The 16021-nt window shown below is 43.4% G+C and overlaps 1 protein-coding gene and 1 long non-coding RNA gene across 6 annotated transcripts in view; one reads left to right on the top strand and one right to left on the bottom strand.

The window, feature by feature from the left end:
- TBX15 (T-box transcription factor 15) overlaps positions 1-9642 on the top strand; it is a 110162-nt gene extending 100520 nt beyond the window's left edge. For all 5 annotated transcript variants that reach the window (XM_038561905.1, XM_038561909.1, XM_038561908.1 and 2 more), the window contains exon 8: positions 7187-9642. In XM_038561905.1, the coding sequence (XP_038417833.1) occupies positions 7187-7971 (785 nt within the window). In that variant the 3' untranslated portion in view covers positions 7972-9642. The remainder of the gene's footprint in view (positions 1-7186) is intronic.
- Positions 1229-7539, bottom strand: LOC111090688. The gene is made up of 3 exons (XR_005372665.1): positions 3504-7539; positions 3259-3287; positions 1229-2304 (listed from the first exon to the last, which is right to left on the bottom strand). It is a non-coding gene; the product is annotated as an uncharacterized LOC111090688 (long non-coding RNA).
- Positions 9643-16021: the final 6379 nt, after the last annotated feature.

The following is a 16021-nucleotide window of genomic DNA, read 5'->3' as shown; positions in this document are numbered from 1 at the left end:
TGATTTTGGAGTAACTCCCTCTTGGTGAAGACAGTATTGGCAGCATTGGCACCAAACCTAAGCTCCATATAACGATTGACTCACCCAGTATCCATATAACCTCATTCCTTCAAACACATGAATATCTGACACATCACATCCATGGCCTTAGGCCAGTTTTGGGCTCCTGCTGCCACTGCTGCTGCTGGAGGCTGAACCCACTCTTCTGAGTGAGGTTAAGGAGGCTTTCTTCATCCCACCCTTGCTGTCATTTTTGTTCCTCCTGCATTAAGACCCATTTGTTGATAAAATTTCAAGGAAAGCACCCTAGTTGAATTGGCCACCATTTTGTAAAAACTCAAATCTTTATATTTTGAAAGATATATTGAGTGGGTTAGTCTGTATAGTGGTTTTCTCCCATGGAGAAGAGTGCATAGGATTCATCATTGTCTGCCCTTTACACAAAAAGAAACCAAGGCACAGAGCAGGCTACTCACATAGCTGAGGAACTGAGTTGAGGATTCCCAAGTGGATCTCCATCTTGACAGGGCACTCTCCTTTCCACCAGACCACCTTTGCTCTCTTCATTCCTACTTACTAGAGCTTTAATTTGCCACAACAAATTAAATTAGTTTACTCTTCCACTTGATGTTTTCTTGTCAACAGCTTGAGCATTAACTCTAGGTCAATATTTTATTTTATTTTATTTATTTTATTTTATTTTATTTTATTTATTTTATTTTATTTTATTTTATTTTATATCAAGTCAAGTAGATGGTTTTAACCTTCAGATATCTTTATTTAGAATCAGCAAGGGAGTTTATGTGGTTGGAGAGTCTGGAGATAGGGATTATATTTCAGGAGTGGCTTCTGCCTGAATACTGCTGGTGGCAGGGACAAAAAGAACTCACCAAGTAAGTGGTGCTTGGGGACACTGACCGAGGCAACACAGATAGAGAAGAAAGAGAGAAACAAGAGCTTGGGTCTGTTGTGGCCAAGTGCAGTCCTATTGTTCTGATGATACATACAGCAGAGCTATTTGTATGGCCCAAGCTGAGGGAGCTGCTGTGAGCACCATCCATCTCCAAGGGGTCTGACAGCTGCTGTACTCTAAGGGATAATCCTGGATCAGGGACACCAGAGGTGGCAGTACATCTCCATCTGCTGAGATAAGGAGACCTGTCATTTACAGAAGCCCTCCCTTATCCTCAGCTGAGAGCAGACATCACTAGAGAGATTTCAACACCACTGGGTCTTTTTTTTTTTTTTTTTTCCACTGGGTCTTTTAATGTTTGTCAGGCAGTTAATGGGATTGTGAGCATTTCTCTCAGTGTTGGGATTTTCATCAGTTTGATTTGTAATAATTAGAGGTTGATCCTTGAAGAGGATCAGATACTGAGAAATTCATACCAGTAAAAGATCAGGAATGGAAGACAGTTCAATGAACAGCTTGTCTTTGAACTATTGTGGATCACTCTAACAATTCAGATAGCCACTTATGCATATCTCATTTATCACTGAGATCAGGAATGATGCCCGTGAGGCGCTTATAACAGGGATTGGAGAGCATCTCAATTCAGTCCGCTAAAACAAGCCGTTATTGGTGACATATTCTATTTCGTCCCAAAGTCCTTTATGCTCAACATGTCCAAAATTGAGTCCATGATTTACCTCGCAGACTTGGCGCCCTCTCCTGGGGGAAGGACTCTGCTATCCACTCACCATCCTGGGTGTTTCCCTCCATCCCTATCCAGCATAGCTAAATGTCATCAAGTTCAGGAATCCATCCATACCTCTAATTTCCCTTGCCACCACCCTGCTCCAGGCTCCCACCTGACTTCATTCTCAGGCACCTCCTCTGCTCCATGGTGGTAACATAGCTGCCAGTAGCCCTAGACCTACATCTTCTTAAATTTAAATCTGATGGGAAAGGCCATGTGTCCTTAAGGTTCCTAGCAAAATCTCATGGAGTCTCATTAACTCTAACTCTCATCACCTCTGAACCAATTACTATGGTGGGGACTGGGGAATACGGTGCTTGCACCATCCTGCCCTTAGTCACATGCCTTCCTAGAGGTAGGAGTGAAGGGTTGAGAGTGGGGAGGAGGATACTCAGTGGGAAGCTGGGTACTGTGACTAGGAGAGAGGCGGATCAGCTCTAAATGGCAATCACAACTGAAGTGTACGTGGTAGCAAGGAAGGCAGTAAAAGAAGTAGCAGAGAAAACAAACCAGTTAATGGAAGGGGAAACACCAGGAACAGCCCACCTGGGCAGTGTGGCAAGTGTGAAACAGGACCATCCAGGAAGCACAGAGACTCAGAACCCTGAGGACCAATGTGAAAAATGGGGAAGGGGTGAATATATTAAAAGCTATTTTAAAAGGAAGAGGTTCAGATCAATGTATATCTTTAAACTTTATGGAGAATGTTGCGTTAGGAGTCTTCTAAGTTTGAAACTACACAATTCTCATTAGTACCGTAATGTTACACATTTGCATTTTAAAAAGGGTACTCATTTCAACTAAGGGTGATTCCTTAATAGGGATGGGCAGGCTGTGATCATGATCATTAACTTTATGGCCTCTGGGTTTATTCCTGGGTTAAGTCCATAGAGTACTGACATTTTATCTTTTATCTGAAAGCCTCAAAGAAGGCCACTCAGGGACACAGTGATTCCACATTCTTCAGAGACACAAGCCACCAAGTTATATGAGAGAAGAGTCTGGCTCGTAGAACCAAGTAATTACATGGAAATTCATTATTTTCTAGCTCAGATGGGATTTTTTTTTTTTTTTTTACTGTTTTTCAATTTTTGTGTGTATAAGGAGAGGGCAGGGGGGAATAAAACACAACAAAATAAACCCAAAAGGAAACTGTATGTGAAAGCCTCCATATTACAGTCTGGAAGTGATCAATTTAAAGATGCAAAAGTCAGCAGGTTTGGTATCCAGGATTTTCATGGTCACATTTAACTTGTCCTCATGGTATACAAGTATATTCTAGGTTGTTGTCCTCATATGGAATCACTGCTAAACACAGTCTTTTTGGTTAATTTGGCTGTGAGCCTTGAACATTAGAGCAAGTTAATGTTGAATATGAATTTCAAGGAGTACCTCCTGACTTAAGTCAATGGGTAAGACAGGATGCAGGGAGGTGTGGCGGGTAGGGGATTGGTCCTGGAATACCAGGGAGTTTTCAGCTACTTAGGGCATTACATTTTAATTACCTCTCAGAAGTGGATTAGGGCCTCTGAGGACAGTGGGAAAGATACCAACCTACCTACTTGTTTTCAATTCCACTTGCTTGGTCTGAGAAGAGAAAAGAGACATGGGGCATCAAATTTCCATTCTGGGTGGGGGTGGGGAGGAAAAGACAGGTCAGAAGGGAAACAGAGTTGGTTTAACTTTTGGGAATACAGGCTTAATGGGCCTGTAGGGGTCAAGGGCCCAGTGCTTTATCATTGGCAGCCATGGAGGCTCCTCCAGCCTGTTACATCCAGGCATCTAGCTATGACATGTGCTCACCAGTGTGTGGGGAGGCCAAGATGCTCAGCTGCATGGACAGAAGCCAACACCTGAGAGTCTTTCCATCAGAACTCAAATGCACTAGGATTCCTTACTCCTTCTTTCACTCCTCCTTCACTTACAGAAGGGAAGAAAAAAGGAAACAATATTTACAATGTATTTAATTTTGACAAATATTAAAAAAAATATCCAGATCCATCCAGTCCATTCTCATCTATTACAGCAGGTTTAAATCAAGACCCTTAGAGCATTCAGGACCTGGCTGAACCAGAGGGGGTGAGATGAGAATGTTACGCAGGAAAGGGAGGTATGCTTTTCTTTGAGAGGCAGCTCTGACCCTTCTGTATCAGTGTGGCCTGGCCTCCTACTCTGCCCTAGCTCTTTGGTGATGTGAGGCCTCAAGGCAGCCAAGTGTTGAAATGCACAGGGAGGGCAGCCTGCCTCCTTGTGCTTACTTAGCACTTGGCTGGCACTCCTGATCTTGTTTAACAGCCGACAAGCTGTGAGATCATAAGAGAGTAAAGACCTCTCAGTATCTCGATTTGCTTCTCTACAAAATGAGTACCATAGTCTTCTCTTTCTCCATGGACCTTGAAAAATAGCTGTTATTTATATTGAGTCTTTTTAATGCAGAAGAGCATTTCTTCAAACGCTAGTTCATGTGGGGGTTCCCACCCCCTGAAACTCAGCAGGCCACCAAGTCTCATTTCCAGTGAGTGTCATTTAAAAGCCAAAGCAAGCTGACTACAAACTTTTTAACATGTACCTCTCATCTGCTCAGCAGAAATCTCTGTAACTTGTTAATAGTTCCCTTCTTATTTTTTTGTAGTGAAACCAATTGAGGCCTTAAATCAGTACCATTCGTTCTATCTTGGGCCATCTGAGAAAACCATTTAGAGTTGTAAAAAGTCATCTGCTCCATCTTGCACTTCCTGCTGCAGGGCTAGGGCTGGTGCCTGATGGAGTGTACCTATAACAGGACAGTGCGGGGTGCTGAACAGGGGGTCTCTTCAGGGATCACATAAACACCAGATCTGGGAAAGCAAGGACGGACTTTCAAAGAGAGGAGACCAGATACATATCCCATAAAACACAAATCTCTTTACAGCTGGAGTCAAGTTTCTCCATGTGTGCCATAGCACTTATTTCACTGAAGCTCATAGTGGTTAGGGTGGAAGAGGAGGAAAATGTGTAGAATGCCTCCTGCAGAAAATGAATCTCTGAACTTCCTATAAGGCCCGGTAGGCTAGGCCACTCAGTGGTCCATAGACAAGAAGTGGGAAATGTTCTTCCTTTTTCTGCTCAGCTCTCCCCTTCCAAAACTCCTTCTTTGTATTAAAATGGTTCCTTGAAAAGTACTTGTTATTGCCCATGTACACTCTACCACAAATTTAATCCTTAGACACACATGTAATTCTGAGAAGGACTGAAGCCTATCAGTTTGAGACTCTCTTTAAGGATGGGGAGAATGAAGAGGTAGCCCATGTTGCCTGTGGTCATGAGATGGACAGAGGCCAACGGACCTAGAATTAGACTGGGTGCTCTTCCTACCAATGGTCAGCTGTTGGCTTTGTGGAATAAAACTCTTTTTACCTCTCTTAAAGGAATTTAAGGCATAAAGAAGAAACAGGAAGGTGAATTTCCTGAAATGACTTTAAAATCAGCAACTGTTTACTGTTCTACTTTGGAAGTTCATTGGGAAATTTTTTTGACCAAGGAAGAGATGATACTAGTTGGGTTTTGTGAAAATTGAAAAACTATTAACAGGATATAAATTTGTACTTCCATAGTCAATACTACTACCATATCTGTGTATGTAGGCTGAGGCTAAAAATTAACTTTGGGTTTCTCTTTGAGGTATCTGCCTCCAAATTTGCACATCTGGACCCACCTCCCTGGCACACTGTTGATGGTTTCTCTCTATTCCAATATCTCTGGAATCCTGCCAGTTTTCTTCACATTTTTCTCACTAATAAAAACTTTATTACTACTCCTTCCCACTTAAAATATCCTTTACCCTTTTATAGAATCTTAGGTTCTAAAAATCCTCACCTGAGTTGTGGATGACCTAAGGGTACCATGCTCCTTGGGGGAACTGGGGCTCTCAACAACTCTGGGAAGCTCCCAACCTTGTCCTGAAGGAGGAATTCCATCATGGGAGCATGCCTATGGAAGACAGAGCAGCCTCCCATTCTGGAATTCAATTGGAAGGTTCAGCAGCCCCGGCCCTTGAGGCAAGAAGTGGCTGCTGCCCAGCTGCTTTGTAGCCCGTGAAAGGAGAGGCTTGGAAAGGTCATTTTTACCTTCGTAGACTATGTGAGAACACACATGAAGTAGGTTGGGTTGAACCTTCCCTTTATCTGTTGGTGCATCAGCCACCAATCCATTTCTAATATCCACACGTCAGAAGAGCAACTCTGTCAAATGCAGTTTCAGGAACTTGAGATGAAAGGGACGTGGAGATCTCCTAACCCAAAGTGTGGTCTCTAGGCTAGCAAGCAGCATGAGTCTCAGAAACGCAAATTCTTTGGCCCTGCCCTGGACCTGTAGAATTAGAAACTCTGGGGACAGAGTCAGCAATTTGTTTTAATAAGCTTTCCAGGTGATTCTCTTGCACCCTAAAGTTTAAGAATCACTCTGCTAGGTATTCTGATATAAGGGATTTGGGTGGTATCACTGGTTTTCAACCCTGGTTGCACATTAGAATCCTTTGCTTCTCATTTAGTTGGTCTGAGGTGGGTGGGATCCTGGAACTTGAAGTTTGCAGCTTCTCCTAGCTTAAGAACTACTGAGCTAATTCAATTTTTCATCTTCTGGATAAAGAAACAAACCCAGAGAAGATAAGTGACATGCCCAGGGTCAGATGGGGGGTTTGTGTGGCAGAGCTGTGAGAACCCAGATCTCTTGACTTTGTGACCTGTCTGGACTCTTGCCCTCAGAAATACCCCAAATCCACAGACTACATTTGCAGTCTTTGTTCCAGTCTCTGAGACAGATGGCAGGCTCTTCTAGAGAGACATTAGCAGAGCCTCTGGATTATAACGGTTTTGTTACAGGTTAGCTTAGCTTTTCTGGTTGTGCTTGTAATATCATACGACAGAACTTCGATCCCATACCTCACTTCCCACTGCCTGGTCCTCCCTGCTCAGCCTTTCCAGGCCTCAACCTTGACTTGACACCTTACCCCAGTACCCCATTTCCTCTGAGGGTCAGGGCCTGAGATTTGTTTTTAGCTGGCAAGGTCAGCAATAGTCTCAGGTGACAACACGTATTTAACATATTTCCGTGGACAAGGGGGGAAGTTGAGGTGGTGGATTTTAATGCTGATTACCAGAGGTCTTACTGGAAAGTGGATCTGACGGTGAGAGATGGCAAAGTGGATACTGGAAGCCTTATTGCTTTCTCAAACAAGACTTTGAAGGCACTTACACACAGGGACACAAGAGTTTAGTGTTCTTGTGTGTCACCTCTTTGTCCTCTTCTCTTTCGGAGGTGTGTGTGTGCATGTGTTTGTGTGCACAGTTGGAATCACTTAGCGTACGTCGGTTAAGAGAAAGCTATGGTTCTGTAAAAATCAGCCCATCTTGGACATCTGAAGCTTCCTCCTGTGTGGCTTGCATCTGGCCAGACAGACTCCTCTTGAAAGGCCTCTGGCTCAATGGTGTTCACCTTTTATTTTTCAGGGGGCAGCACAGGCACTTCCCCGACCACCTCCAGCACCGGGACACCATCCCCTTCAGCTTCCTCTCACCTTCTGTCTCCATCCTGTTCTCCTCCAACATTTCATCTGGCCCCCAACACTTTCAACGTGGGCTGTCGAGAGAGCCAGCTGTGCAATCTCAACCTCTCTGATTATCCGCCCTGTGCCCGAAGCAACATGGCTGCCTTGCAGAGCTACCCAGGGCTGAGTGACAGTGGCTACAACAGGCTTCAGAGTGGCACTGCTTCCGCCACTCAGCCCTCCGAAACCTTCATGCCTCAGAGGACTCCATCCCTGATCTCAGGAATACCGACTCCTCCCTCGTTGCCTAGCAACAGCAAGATGGAAGCCTATGGTGGCCAGCTGGGGTCCTTCCCCACCTCCCAGTTCCAGTACGTCATGCAGGCCGGCAACGCAGCCTCTAGCTCCTCATCCCCACACATGTTCGGGGGCAGCCACATGCAGCAGAGCTCCTACAACGCCTTCTCTCTCCACAACCCTTACAATCTCTATGGATACAATTTCCCCACTTCTCCCAGGCTAGCTGCAAGCCCAGAAAAACTGAGCGCCTCTCAAAGCACTTTACTCTGTTCTTCTCCTTCCAATGGGGCCTTTGGAGAGAGGCAGTACCTACCCACGGGGATGGAGCACAGCATGCACATGATTAGCCCTTCGCCCAATAACCAGCAGGCGACTAACACCTGTGATGGCCGGCAGTATGGGGCGGTCCCGGGCTCCTCCTCCCAGATGTCCGTGCACATGGTTTAAGGGCCAGCCCAGAGTCTCCATGGGCAGGTCCTCTTTGGGAGCCCAAGCCTTTGAAGAACGGGAACTGTGTTTTGTTTTGTTTTCTGGAGGAGGAAAGCACATACCCAAGAACAGCAAAAGACGTTTAAGCCACTGAAGGATACTTGCAGTGGTATCATCTCTGACTCGGTGGCCATTCCCCTGCCTTCCCAAACCTTAGTTTTATAAAGCATTGTCTACTCCAGAGTGGCCTTTGAAGAAACTGAATAATCATTTTATAATAATGTTAAGGGAGATGCTAGCATGTAGCAGCCATGAAAATTTACCCCTACACAAATACAGACCTACCTATACATGATACATACATACATACGTGCATGCATGCATACACACACATATATATCCACACATAGACTCTTACACACACCAACATACATGCACACTGACTCGGAAGTGGGTGAACTCTGGAGGGGGGGGCCCAGATGGGTGCTTTCACCAAGAATTGGTCTAGGTACAACACTAGATGGACTGGGCCAGCAGTAGCTGTCAACCTTTCTCCCCCACAGCCTACCCTGTTTCTGGAATGAACCATGTATCCTGGAGTCCCTTTCCATCCACGAGCGTAGACAGACGTCAGCACTACAACTGGACTGGGCTTCCTGAACAAGATTGCTTTTGAACTTTGGCTCCCGGGCTCGGTGTGCTGTCGCTGACGTTCCCAGCGGTGCCTGGGGAAAGAGTTAGAGCTTAGAGCAGCTGAAGGAGAAAGGAGGAGAAGGAGGAATGAGCAAGAGAGAGGCGGTGAGCAAGACTGAGAGAGAGGAAGTATGAGCAATGGTGGAAGTTTTAACGCACCAAGGAAATTGGTTTTGGTTTGTTTCCTGCCCTCCCCCTTACAGGTTATAGAAAGAATTGTGGCATTACTAAGGAGGAAGCCTCTCTGGGACACTGCAGAGTCAAGGTGCTGGTGACAGGGACCCGGGCAAGGAATGCACTTCGATCCCACAGCTTTGAGCACCGTGATCTAGAAGAGGGGTACCCTGTAAGAGGGAGGGCCGATTCCAGAGCACACAGCCTGGCAGGGAGGGGGGAACAGAAGGAATGTGAAGAAGGAAGGGTGTTATAATCCCAACAGATGATACCAAGAGCAGAGGCGACAAATAGAGGCCTGACCTTTCATATGCCAGATCCAGACACCTGACCTGGATTGGCTGCCCTGTAGCCCCTGTGGCAGGAGAAATCCGGGCACGTCCCAGGGAATAGCAGATGGGCCTTCTACATCCTTCCACCTGCCCTTAGATCTCCATTTTTATCAAATAGTTTATTGCATTTTGAAGTTTGGGTTTTTTTTTTTTTCCTTATCTTTCCCTTCCCCTTCAGATCCTTTAATGTTAAGAAAACAAGTGAAGTTTGGTGCAAGCTAAACTTTTTAAGTGGTGTGGAAATGCAAATAATACCAAGTAAAATAATACAGATATTATTAAGATTTTTTGGTTTTGAGGTGTTGTAGATAAATGTATTTATGTGCCTAGTGGGGAATCCAATATTATGAATATTAAAAAAGGGGGCAATAAAAAGGGTATGTAAAATATGTATGAAGTAAAGGTGTATAAAAAGTTTGCCCTTATGCACGGAACTCTGTTTCTAAGTGCCAAGCACAGAAAGCCGCTAAATAAAATCTTTGCAATTGTATTATTGCGTGTTTGTGCGGAAAAAGTAAAGAGCCGTGTATGCATTTGCATTATGCTTTACAATGAGCCCAGTGCCCTCGTCTAGGCTACTTTATGTGATCTTTATACATAAGGCTTCATGATGTAGGTTTTGCCATTCTCATTTTGAGTAGTAACTGAGCTCCAGAGAGGTTGAGCGGGTTATCCGGGACCCTAGCGCCAGTTGGAGAGGGAAAGAGGACTTGAAACCAGGTCTGACTCCAGTGGGATGTTCGCTTTCATGCTGGCTGCAGAAACCAGGGAGTCCAGCAGTGATCCTCACCCCGGCTCTGTGCCCCGTGCATTATACCATTCTTAATGTGCATATCTCACCTCATCCTCCCACAGTACTGTGAGATAGGTATTGTTTTTTATCATCATTTCAGAGATCTGGAGACAAGCCTTTAAAATATTAAGTACTTGATTAAGTCCCTCAGGTAGCAGGTGATTAAGCTGGCAATTTCACCTCCTGGTCTGTGCAGTTAGCATGAGTCTTGCTGCCAGAGCCCCAGCAGCAGTCCCATGAGGCACTTGAACAATCAGGAAAGAAGTTACAACCTAAGGGAGTGAGGTGAGTGTGCCTCTGAGGCCCTTTAGTCATACATTTATACCCTCCCCTTTAAATGGGTCACCACAGCGCTGGAGGAGTGATTTTGAATTGTCCTATACCAAATGACGACTTATAAGAGATCAATAAAGTGCCTCGGGCTGTTCCACTTAGGAGCACTTTTCCATCTTCTCTCTTTCTAGATTCTCTCATTTGTGCTTCACAGTAACCACAATGGATGGAAAAGGTAGGAAGTATTGTTTTGCAAATGGGAGACAAGGATTCTAAAGGTTGTGACCTGCTTGTACTTCAAAGTGGCTGGGAAGCAGCAGAGCCAGAACTCTACACCTCCCACTTTACCTCTATCTGGGACTGTTTCCCTGGTTGACAGTGACACTGGGAGCCCCATGACCCATTTCACCAGAGCTTAATTTGAGGGGTCAAGTTGTCCACTACCACACACTCATTCACTGGAAATGGAGCTTGATTTGGGGAAGCAAAAATTTTAATCATTGCATTGATTTTATAAATAACTTCAAAGACTGAAATGCGGAGTAATTCCATTAGCTATCACATGGTTGCTGAAAGAGCTGGGATGATGGCTGATGAGAATCTCCATGGATTGTAGAATCCGATCTCCATTGAATTCTATTTATGTGGAAATCTTTGGCTTCATAATGGCAGACTGAAAGCAACCACATATAAAGCTTACAGTTATTTCTTTATGACTTAGCAGCATACCAGATATTATGCACTGACCTAATTGTGTTTGAGGTTTTTTAGGCAATAGATAATCATTGTATGCCAAAGAGCAAGCTTTACATAGAAATTTCATTTAACAGAATAAGAATTTCAGTAATCATTTATGAGTGTTAAGTACAAAATTTCTGTTATTTGGATTAATTAGAGCAGTCCAAGTCAATTACATCTCAATTATGGCATGTGTTTCTATCTACAAATGGGGAAGTAATAAAAATATTTATTTTAACAAACTGGATAAAAAATTGTTGAGAATATGCTCTACCCAATTCTCTTTAATGTAATGGTGAAAATTCCTTATAATTGGCACACTGATTACATACAAAGAGCTATTAGAAATCTGTTCTGCCCTCACTCATGTTTCTGGAGGAAAGGCTGTCTTGTTCCTCTTTGCATCCTTGGAAAGTTTGTGGCCTGCAACAGAATCTCAATGCATAGTTATTCTTACTGCTGAATTTGTTGACCAAGCCCATTTTTCAAGAATAGTGCAAAATGGTTGTATGGCTGAATTATCATTCACTCCAAATTAATGGGCCCAAATGAACAAAGATTATTCCCCATATAGCATTCCATGGCAGATTAATATAAATCTAATGTAGATACTAGCTTGTTGGGATCCACTAATACATAATGGAGGGGTAAAAAAAAAATGCATGTCATGGTTTCTTTCTTGAAAGGGTTCGCTTTTCAGGCAGTCATGTGCCTGTGAGTCAAATGATATAAAAGACTGAAAATTCAGAGGAGATGCTCAGTGTAAGAAGGTAAGGTTGGAACTGTTTTCTCTGGGAGGTAGTACCTGATTGAACTTTGAATCATGCTCAGAATTTTTATAGCAGAAATGGTGGGTTAAGAATGAGATAATTTAAAAGTCAATAAATAAACAAGTTTTGGAGGAAAAATGATAGCATCTCAATTCAAGCCTAGTAATTTAATAAAATAAGAATTCATAATCTTCTTGTAGCCTATAAACTAATATTCTCTCCTGTGAAATATGTTATCATTAGTGAGCATATAGAGAGTAGAGATGAAAGGACAGAGCAGTTTGGCTGATGCCAAATGTTTGATTCATTGCTTAGTACTTGGAGGATTTCAGAGAAGCTCTGCTGTATTAATTTGCATTCAATAAGCTAAAGGACAGTTATCCTCCTGAGGAAACCTAGACACAAAGATAAATTTTCTCTTTTGTGCTTACAGTTGTCAGTTGGAGATCTGAATTCCAGAGAGGGCCATGCCTGTGACTAGCTTCATTCATTCATCTGGTTCAATTTCAGTAAACATTTATTTCATGCCTATTCTGTGTCAAGCACTGTCCTTGGCATGAGGACACAGAGGTGGAAAATTAGACATATTCCTGCTTCTGAGGAGTTCATGGTCTGGTGAGAGACTGCTGTAGGATACACTAGCAAACAAATGAATAATATAATTTCAGGTTGTAAGAATCATCCTGAAGGAATTACAAATAACAGGATGATAGAGAGTGATTGGAGAATGAGGATGAACACTCATTTAAATAGTGTTTTCTAAGAGCACTGCTCTAAGGAGATGACATTTGGTCAAGTACACATGTAAACATCTCAGAATTTGCTTGCTCCAGATTACCCTGAGGGCAGCCATATCCTCACTGGAGGACATGCTCTGCTAGTCTGGCACCAGCTGAGACCAGGTATTTTTGTTCTTCCCAGGGTTTTGTGGCATTGATTCTTATTTGCTGAAGCCTGGCTGCTGGTCTTCTGGGACTGGGGCCATTTAGAGACTCCTCAAATTTGATCTGTCTTCTGATGGCCCCGGTACAGTCCTATTTTCATGACTTCCTTGGCCAAGGATGAGTGTCATCCAACCCTTCTATCTGACTTCCTTAGAAGGTTAAAACTATTTGTTAACTAATAGCAATCAGATAAATTATGTGTAACAATTAATAAAAAAGTACTAAATATGGCTTGATATTCTATAATTTTTCTCAGAACTGTTCTATATAATACAGAGATGTAGAAAATTTCTACCTTCAAGAAGATTTCGGTTTGGTTGAGAAGTCAAGATACGTGCATAAGAAACAGTGAACAGTAAAAAGCATTACACTTGTAGTAATGACCATATATTCTGCAGAATTTTAGAAGGAAACATGTTTTTATTGAGTTTTTATTACATGTTACACATTATGCAAGTTTATCCCATAATCTTTGCAACTACCCTACAGAATTTGTATTTTAATCCCTATTTTATAGATGGGGAAATAGAAACTCCTAGAGGTTAGCAATGTGCACAAAATCACAGAGCTTGTAAGTAACAAAGACAGGGCTTCAGCCCAGGTCTTTCCACTCTGATGTTTTTCTAAAAATGAGATTCAAAGGGACTGTAATAAAGAGAGAAGTGTTCATGGAGGAAGACAAACTTGAATTGTTTGAGGAACTCCTGGCAACTACATAAACTGAGGAGAGAGGTGTCTAAGTGTGAGTGTGGGGAGCAGCACAGGAAATACAAGTCCTTTCTATATGGGACAGTGAGTTATGGCAGTAGGCAGTGGGGGGAGGATGTTTACCTTCTCAAGTCAAATCTCAAACTTCTTAAGTCAAATGTTCTCCCTGTCTGCTCCTGGTACTGTGAATCTGGATTTCCTTTCCATATGTGAGATGTCCTAGCTCTGTAACATGGGCAATTCAGAATTTCCTCCAGGGCCTCTGTGGAAGCCTTCATCCTGGTAAGGACCAGGGGGGCTGGGACGTGATAATATACATCGATATACATCCCCCCAAACCCACCAGGGTCCATAGGCACAGGCTCACTGCCACAGTCCCTGAGTCAAGCTCTGCACAGAGCCCCTTGCTTCTCCAGCCAGGCCTGCAGTGCCACGTGGGACTGTGAAAGGGGATCTTGCTGTTTAAGGCCGAGAAAACATTCATCATGTTTTCCTTCTTAGCTCATTTTACTGCTCATAGCACTCATCTTTTATGGGCCAGCCTAACGGCATTTCCCACTTCAGATGCTTCCTACTCACACTTTCTGCTTTTATTAGACTTTATTGCAGGCCCTGTAGAGGCACAGAAAACCAAAGAGGTTTTGAATCCTTTTTAGTGTTTTCACCCAGTGAAGCTGAAGTGGACAAAGGAGACTGCCAGAGGACTGCCAGGTCAATCCTCCAGCAGTCCTCACTCTGGAAGTTTCTGGGCTCCATGAGAAGGATTTGTGGAGTTTCCCCTTCTTGCCATGCTGCACATCCCTCTTCTACCTACCAGCAGGGAGAGCCCCTCTAAGTTGTCTTTGGATGATGTAACATATGAACCCTCAAATAGTAACACATTAGTGTTAACTTCTCACTCATCTTGCAATCCGATCTGGGCTTCCTGGTTAGGTGGCTTCTCCTCCAAGCAACAATTCTGGAAACTAGGCTCCTTTTAGGCCCTACTGTCTTCAACACTTAAGTTTGGTACCTCTCTGTTCAGGCAGCAGATGGAGAAAGAGTGGAAACTTGAATTTGGGAGATTTATCAGTCCTGGAACTGGTTGCATGGCTTCCTCTTTGTAGTTTGAACTCCAATGGCCATGTCTACCTGCAGAAACTGGGAAATATACAGTCTAGGTGAGTGCCTAGGAAGAATTGGGGACAGATTTGGTAGGCATCAGGGAGTCCCTGCAAGCCCCGGAACTGAACTACACTTACTTTCTCTGATCTGTTTTTCTTGTAAACCCAGCCGGTAAAGGTAAGGCTAACATCAAGTCCCAGCTTCTCGAATGTTTGGCAAAACTATCTGGAGCAGTTGACTTTACCCCACTAGAGGTCAGCTCATCAGTAAGATGTATCTTTCAGTAGGAGTTCCTTCCTATTCTCCTAAAATATCTCAAAGATTTATGCAATGCAGAATGAACTTTTCCCAAGTGGTAATAACTCTAAAACAAGAAATGTTTATTGAGTGCTTATTACATGCCAGCATTACTATTATTATTATTTTAAGGATTCTTATTTATTTATGACACACACATACACACACACACACAGAGGCAGAGATATAGGCACAGGGAGAAGCAGGCTCCCAGTGGGGAGCATGATGCGGGACTCAATCCCAGGACCCTGAGATCACGACCTGAGCTAAAATCAGTTGCTCAACCACTGAGCCACCCAGGTGAGCCAAAATATTATTATTTTTATGCCTATATCAAGCAGGTAAGAGAAAAATTACAGAGGCCAAGAATCTTGCACAGGGTCATACTCAGGCAATCCTACTCAGAGTTTGCACTGTTCATTAACATAAGGTAGTTATGGATTTTTAATTTTATATTTATTTACTTGTGCAAAATGCCAAGAATACTATTGATAAGTCATATTCCCTACCGTAAGAAAGCTTATACTATAGAAGAAATCAGTTCTTTTCTTTTAAGATTTTATTTATTTATGAGAGACACACACACAGAGAGAGGGAGAGAGGCAGAGATACAGGCAGAGGGAGAAGCAGGCTCCACGCAGGGAGCCCAACATGGGACTCTATCCCAGGACTCCAGGATCACGCCTGGAGCTGAAGATGGCGCTAAACCGCTGAGCCACCTGGGCTGCCCAGAAAGAATCAGTTCTTTTTTTTTTTTTTTTGACCTTGTTTATTTGTTTTTATTGAAGTTTGATTTGCCGACATACAGCATAACACCCAGTGCTCATCCCATCAAGTGCCCTCCTCAGTGCCCATCACCCAGTTACCCCAGCCTCCTCCCCACCTCCCCTTCCACAACCCTTTGTTCATTTCCCAGAGTTAGGAGTCTCTCATGGTTTGTCTCCCTCTCTAAATTTTCCCACTCAGGTCCCCTCCTTTCACTTATAATCCCCTTCATTATTTCTGATATTCCCCATATGAGTGAAACCATATAATGGTTGTCCTCCTCTGATTGACTTCCTTCACTCAGCATAATACCCTCCAGTGTCATCCACATTGAAGCAAATGGTGGGTATTTGTCCTTTCTGATGGCTGAGTAATATTCCATTCTATATATATACATCTTCTTTATCCATTCATCTGTCGAAGGACACCATGGCTCCTTCCACAGTTTGGCTATTGTGGACAATCCTGCTATAAACA

The sequence above is a fragment of the Canis lupus genome, chromosome 17 (genome assembly GCF_011100685.1).
Source record: "Canis lupus familiaris isolate Mischka breed German Shepherd chromosome 17, alternate assembly UU_Cfam_GSD_1.0, whole genome shotgun sequence".
In the NCBI taxonomy this organism is placed as follows: domain Eukaryota; kingdom Metazoa; phylum Chordata; class Mammalia; order Carnivora; family Canidae; genus Canis; species Canis lupus.
The sequence above is the reverse complement of the archived record's forward strand: the minus strand, read 5'-3'. Positions and strand labels throughout refer to the sequence as shown.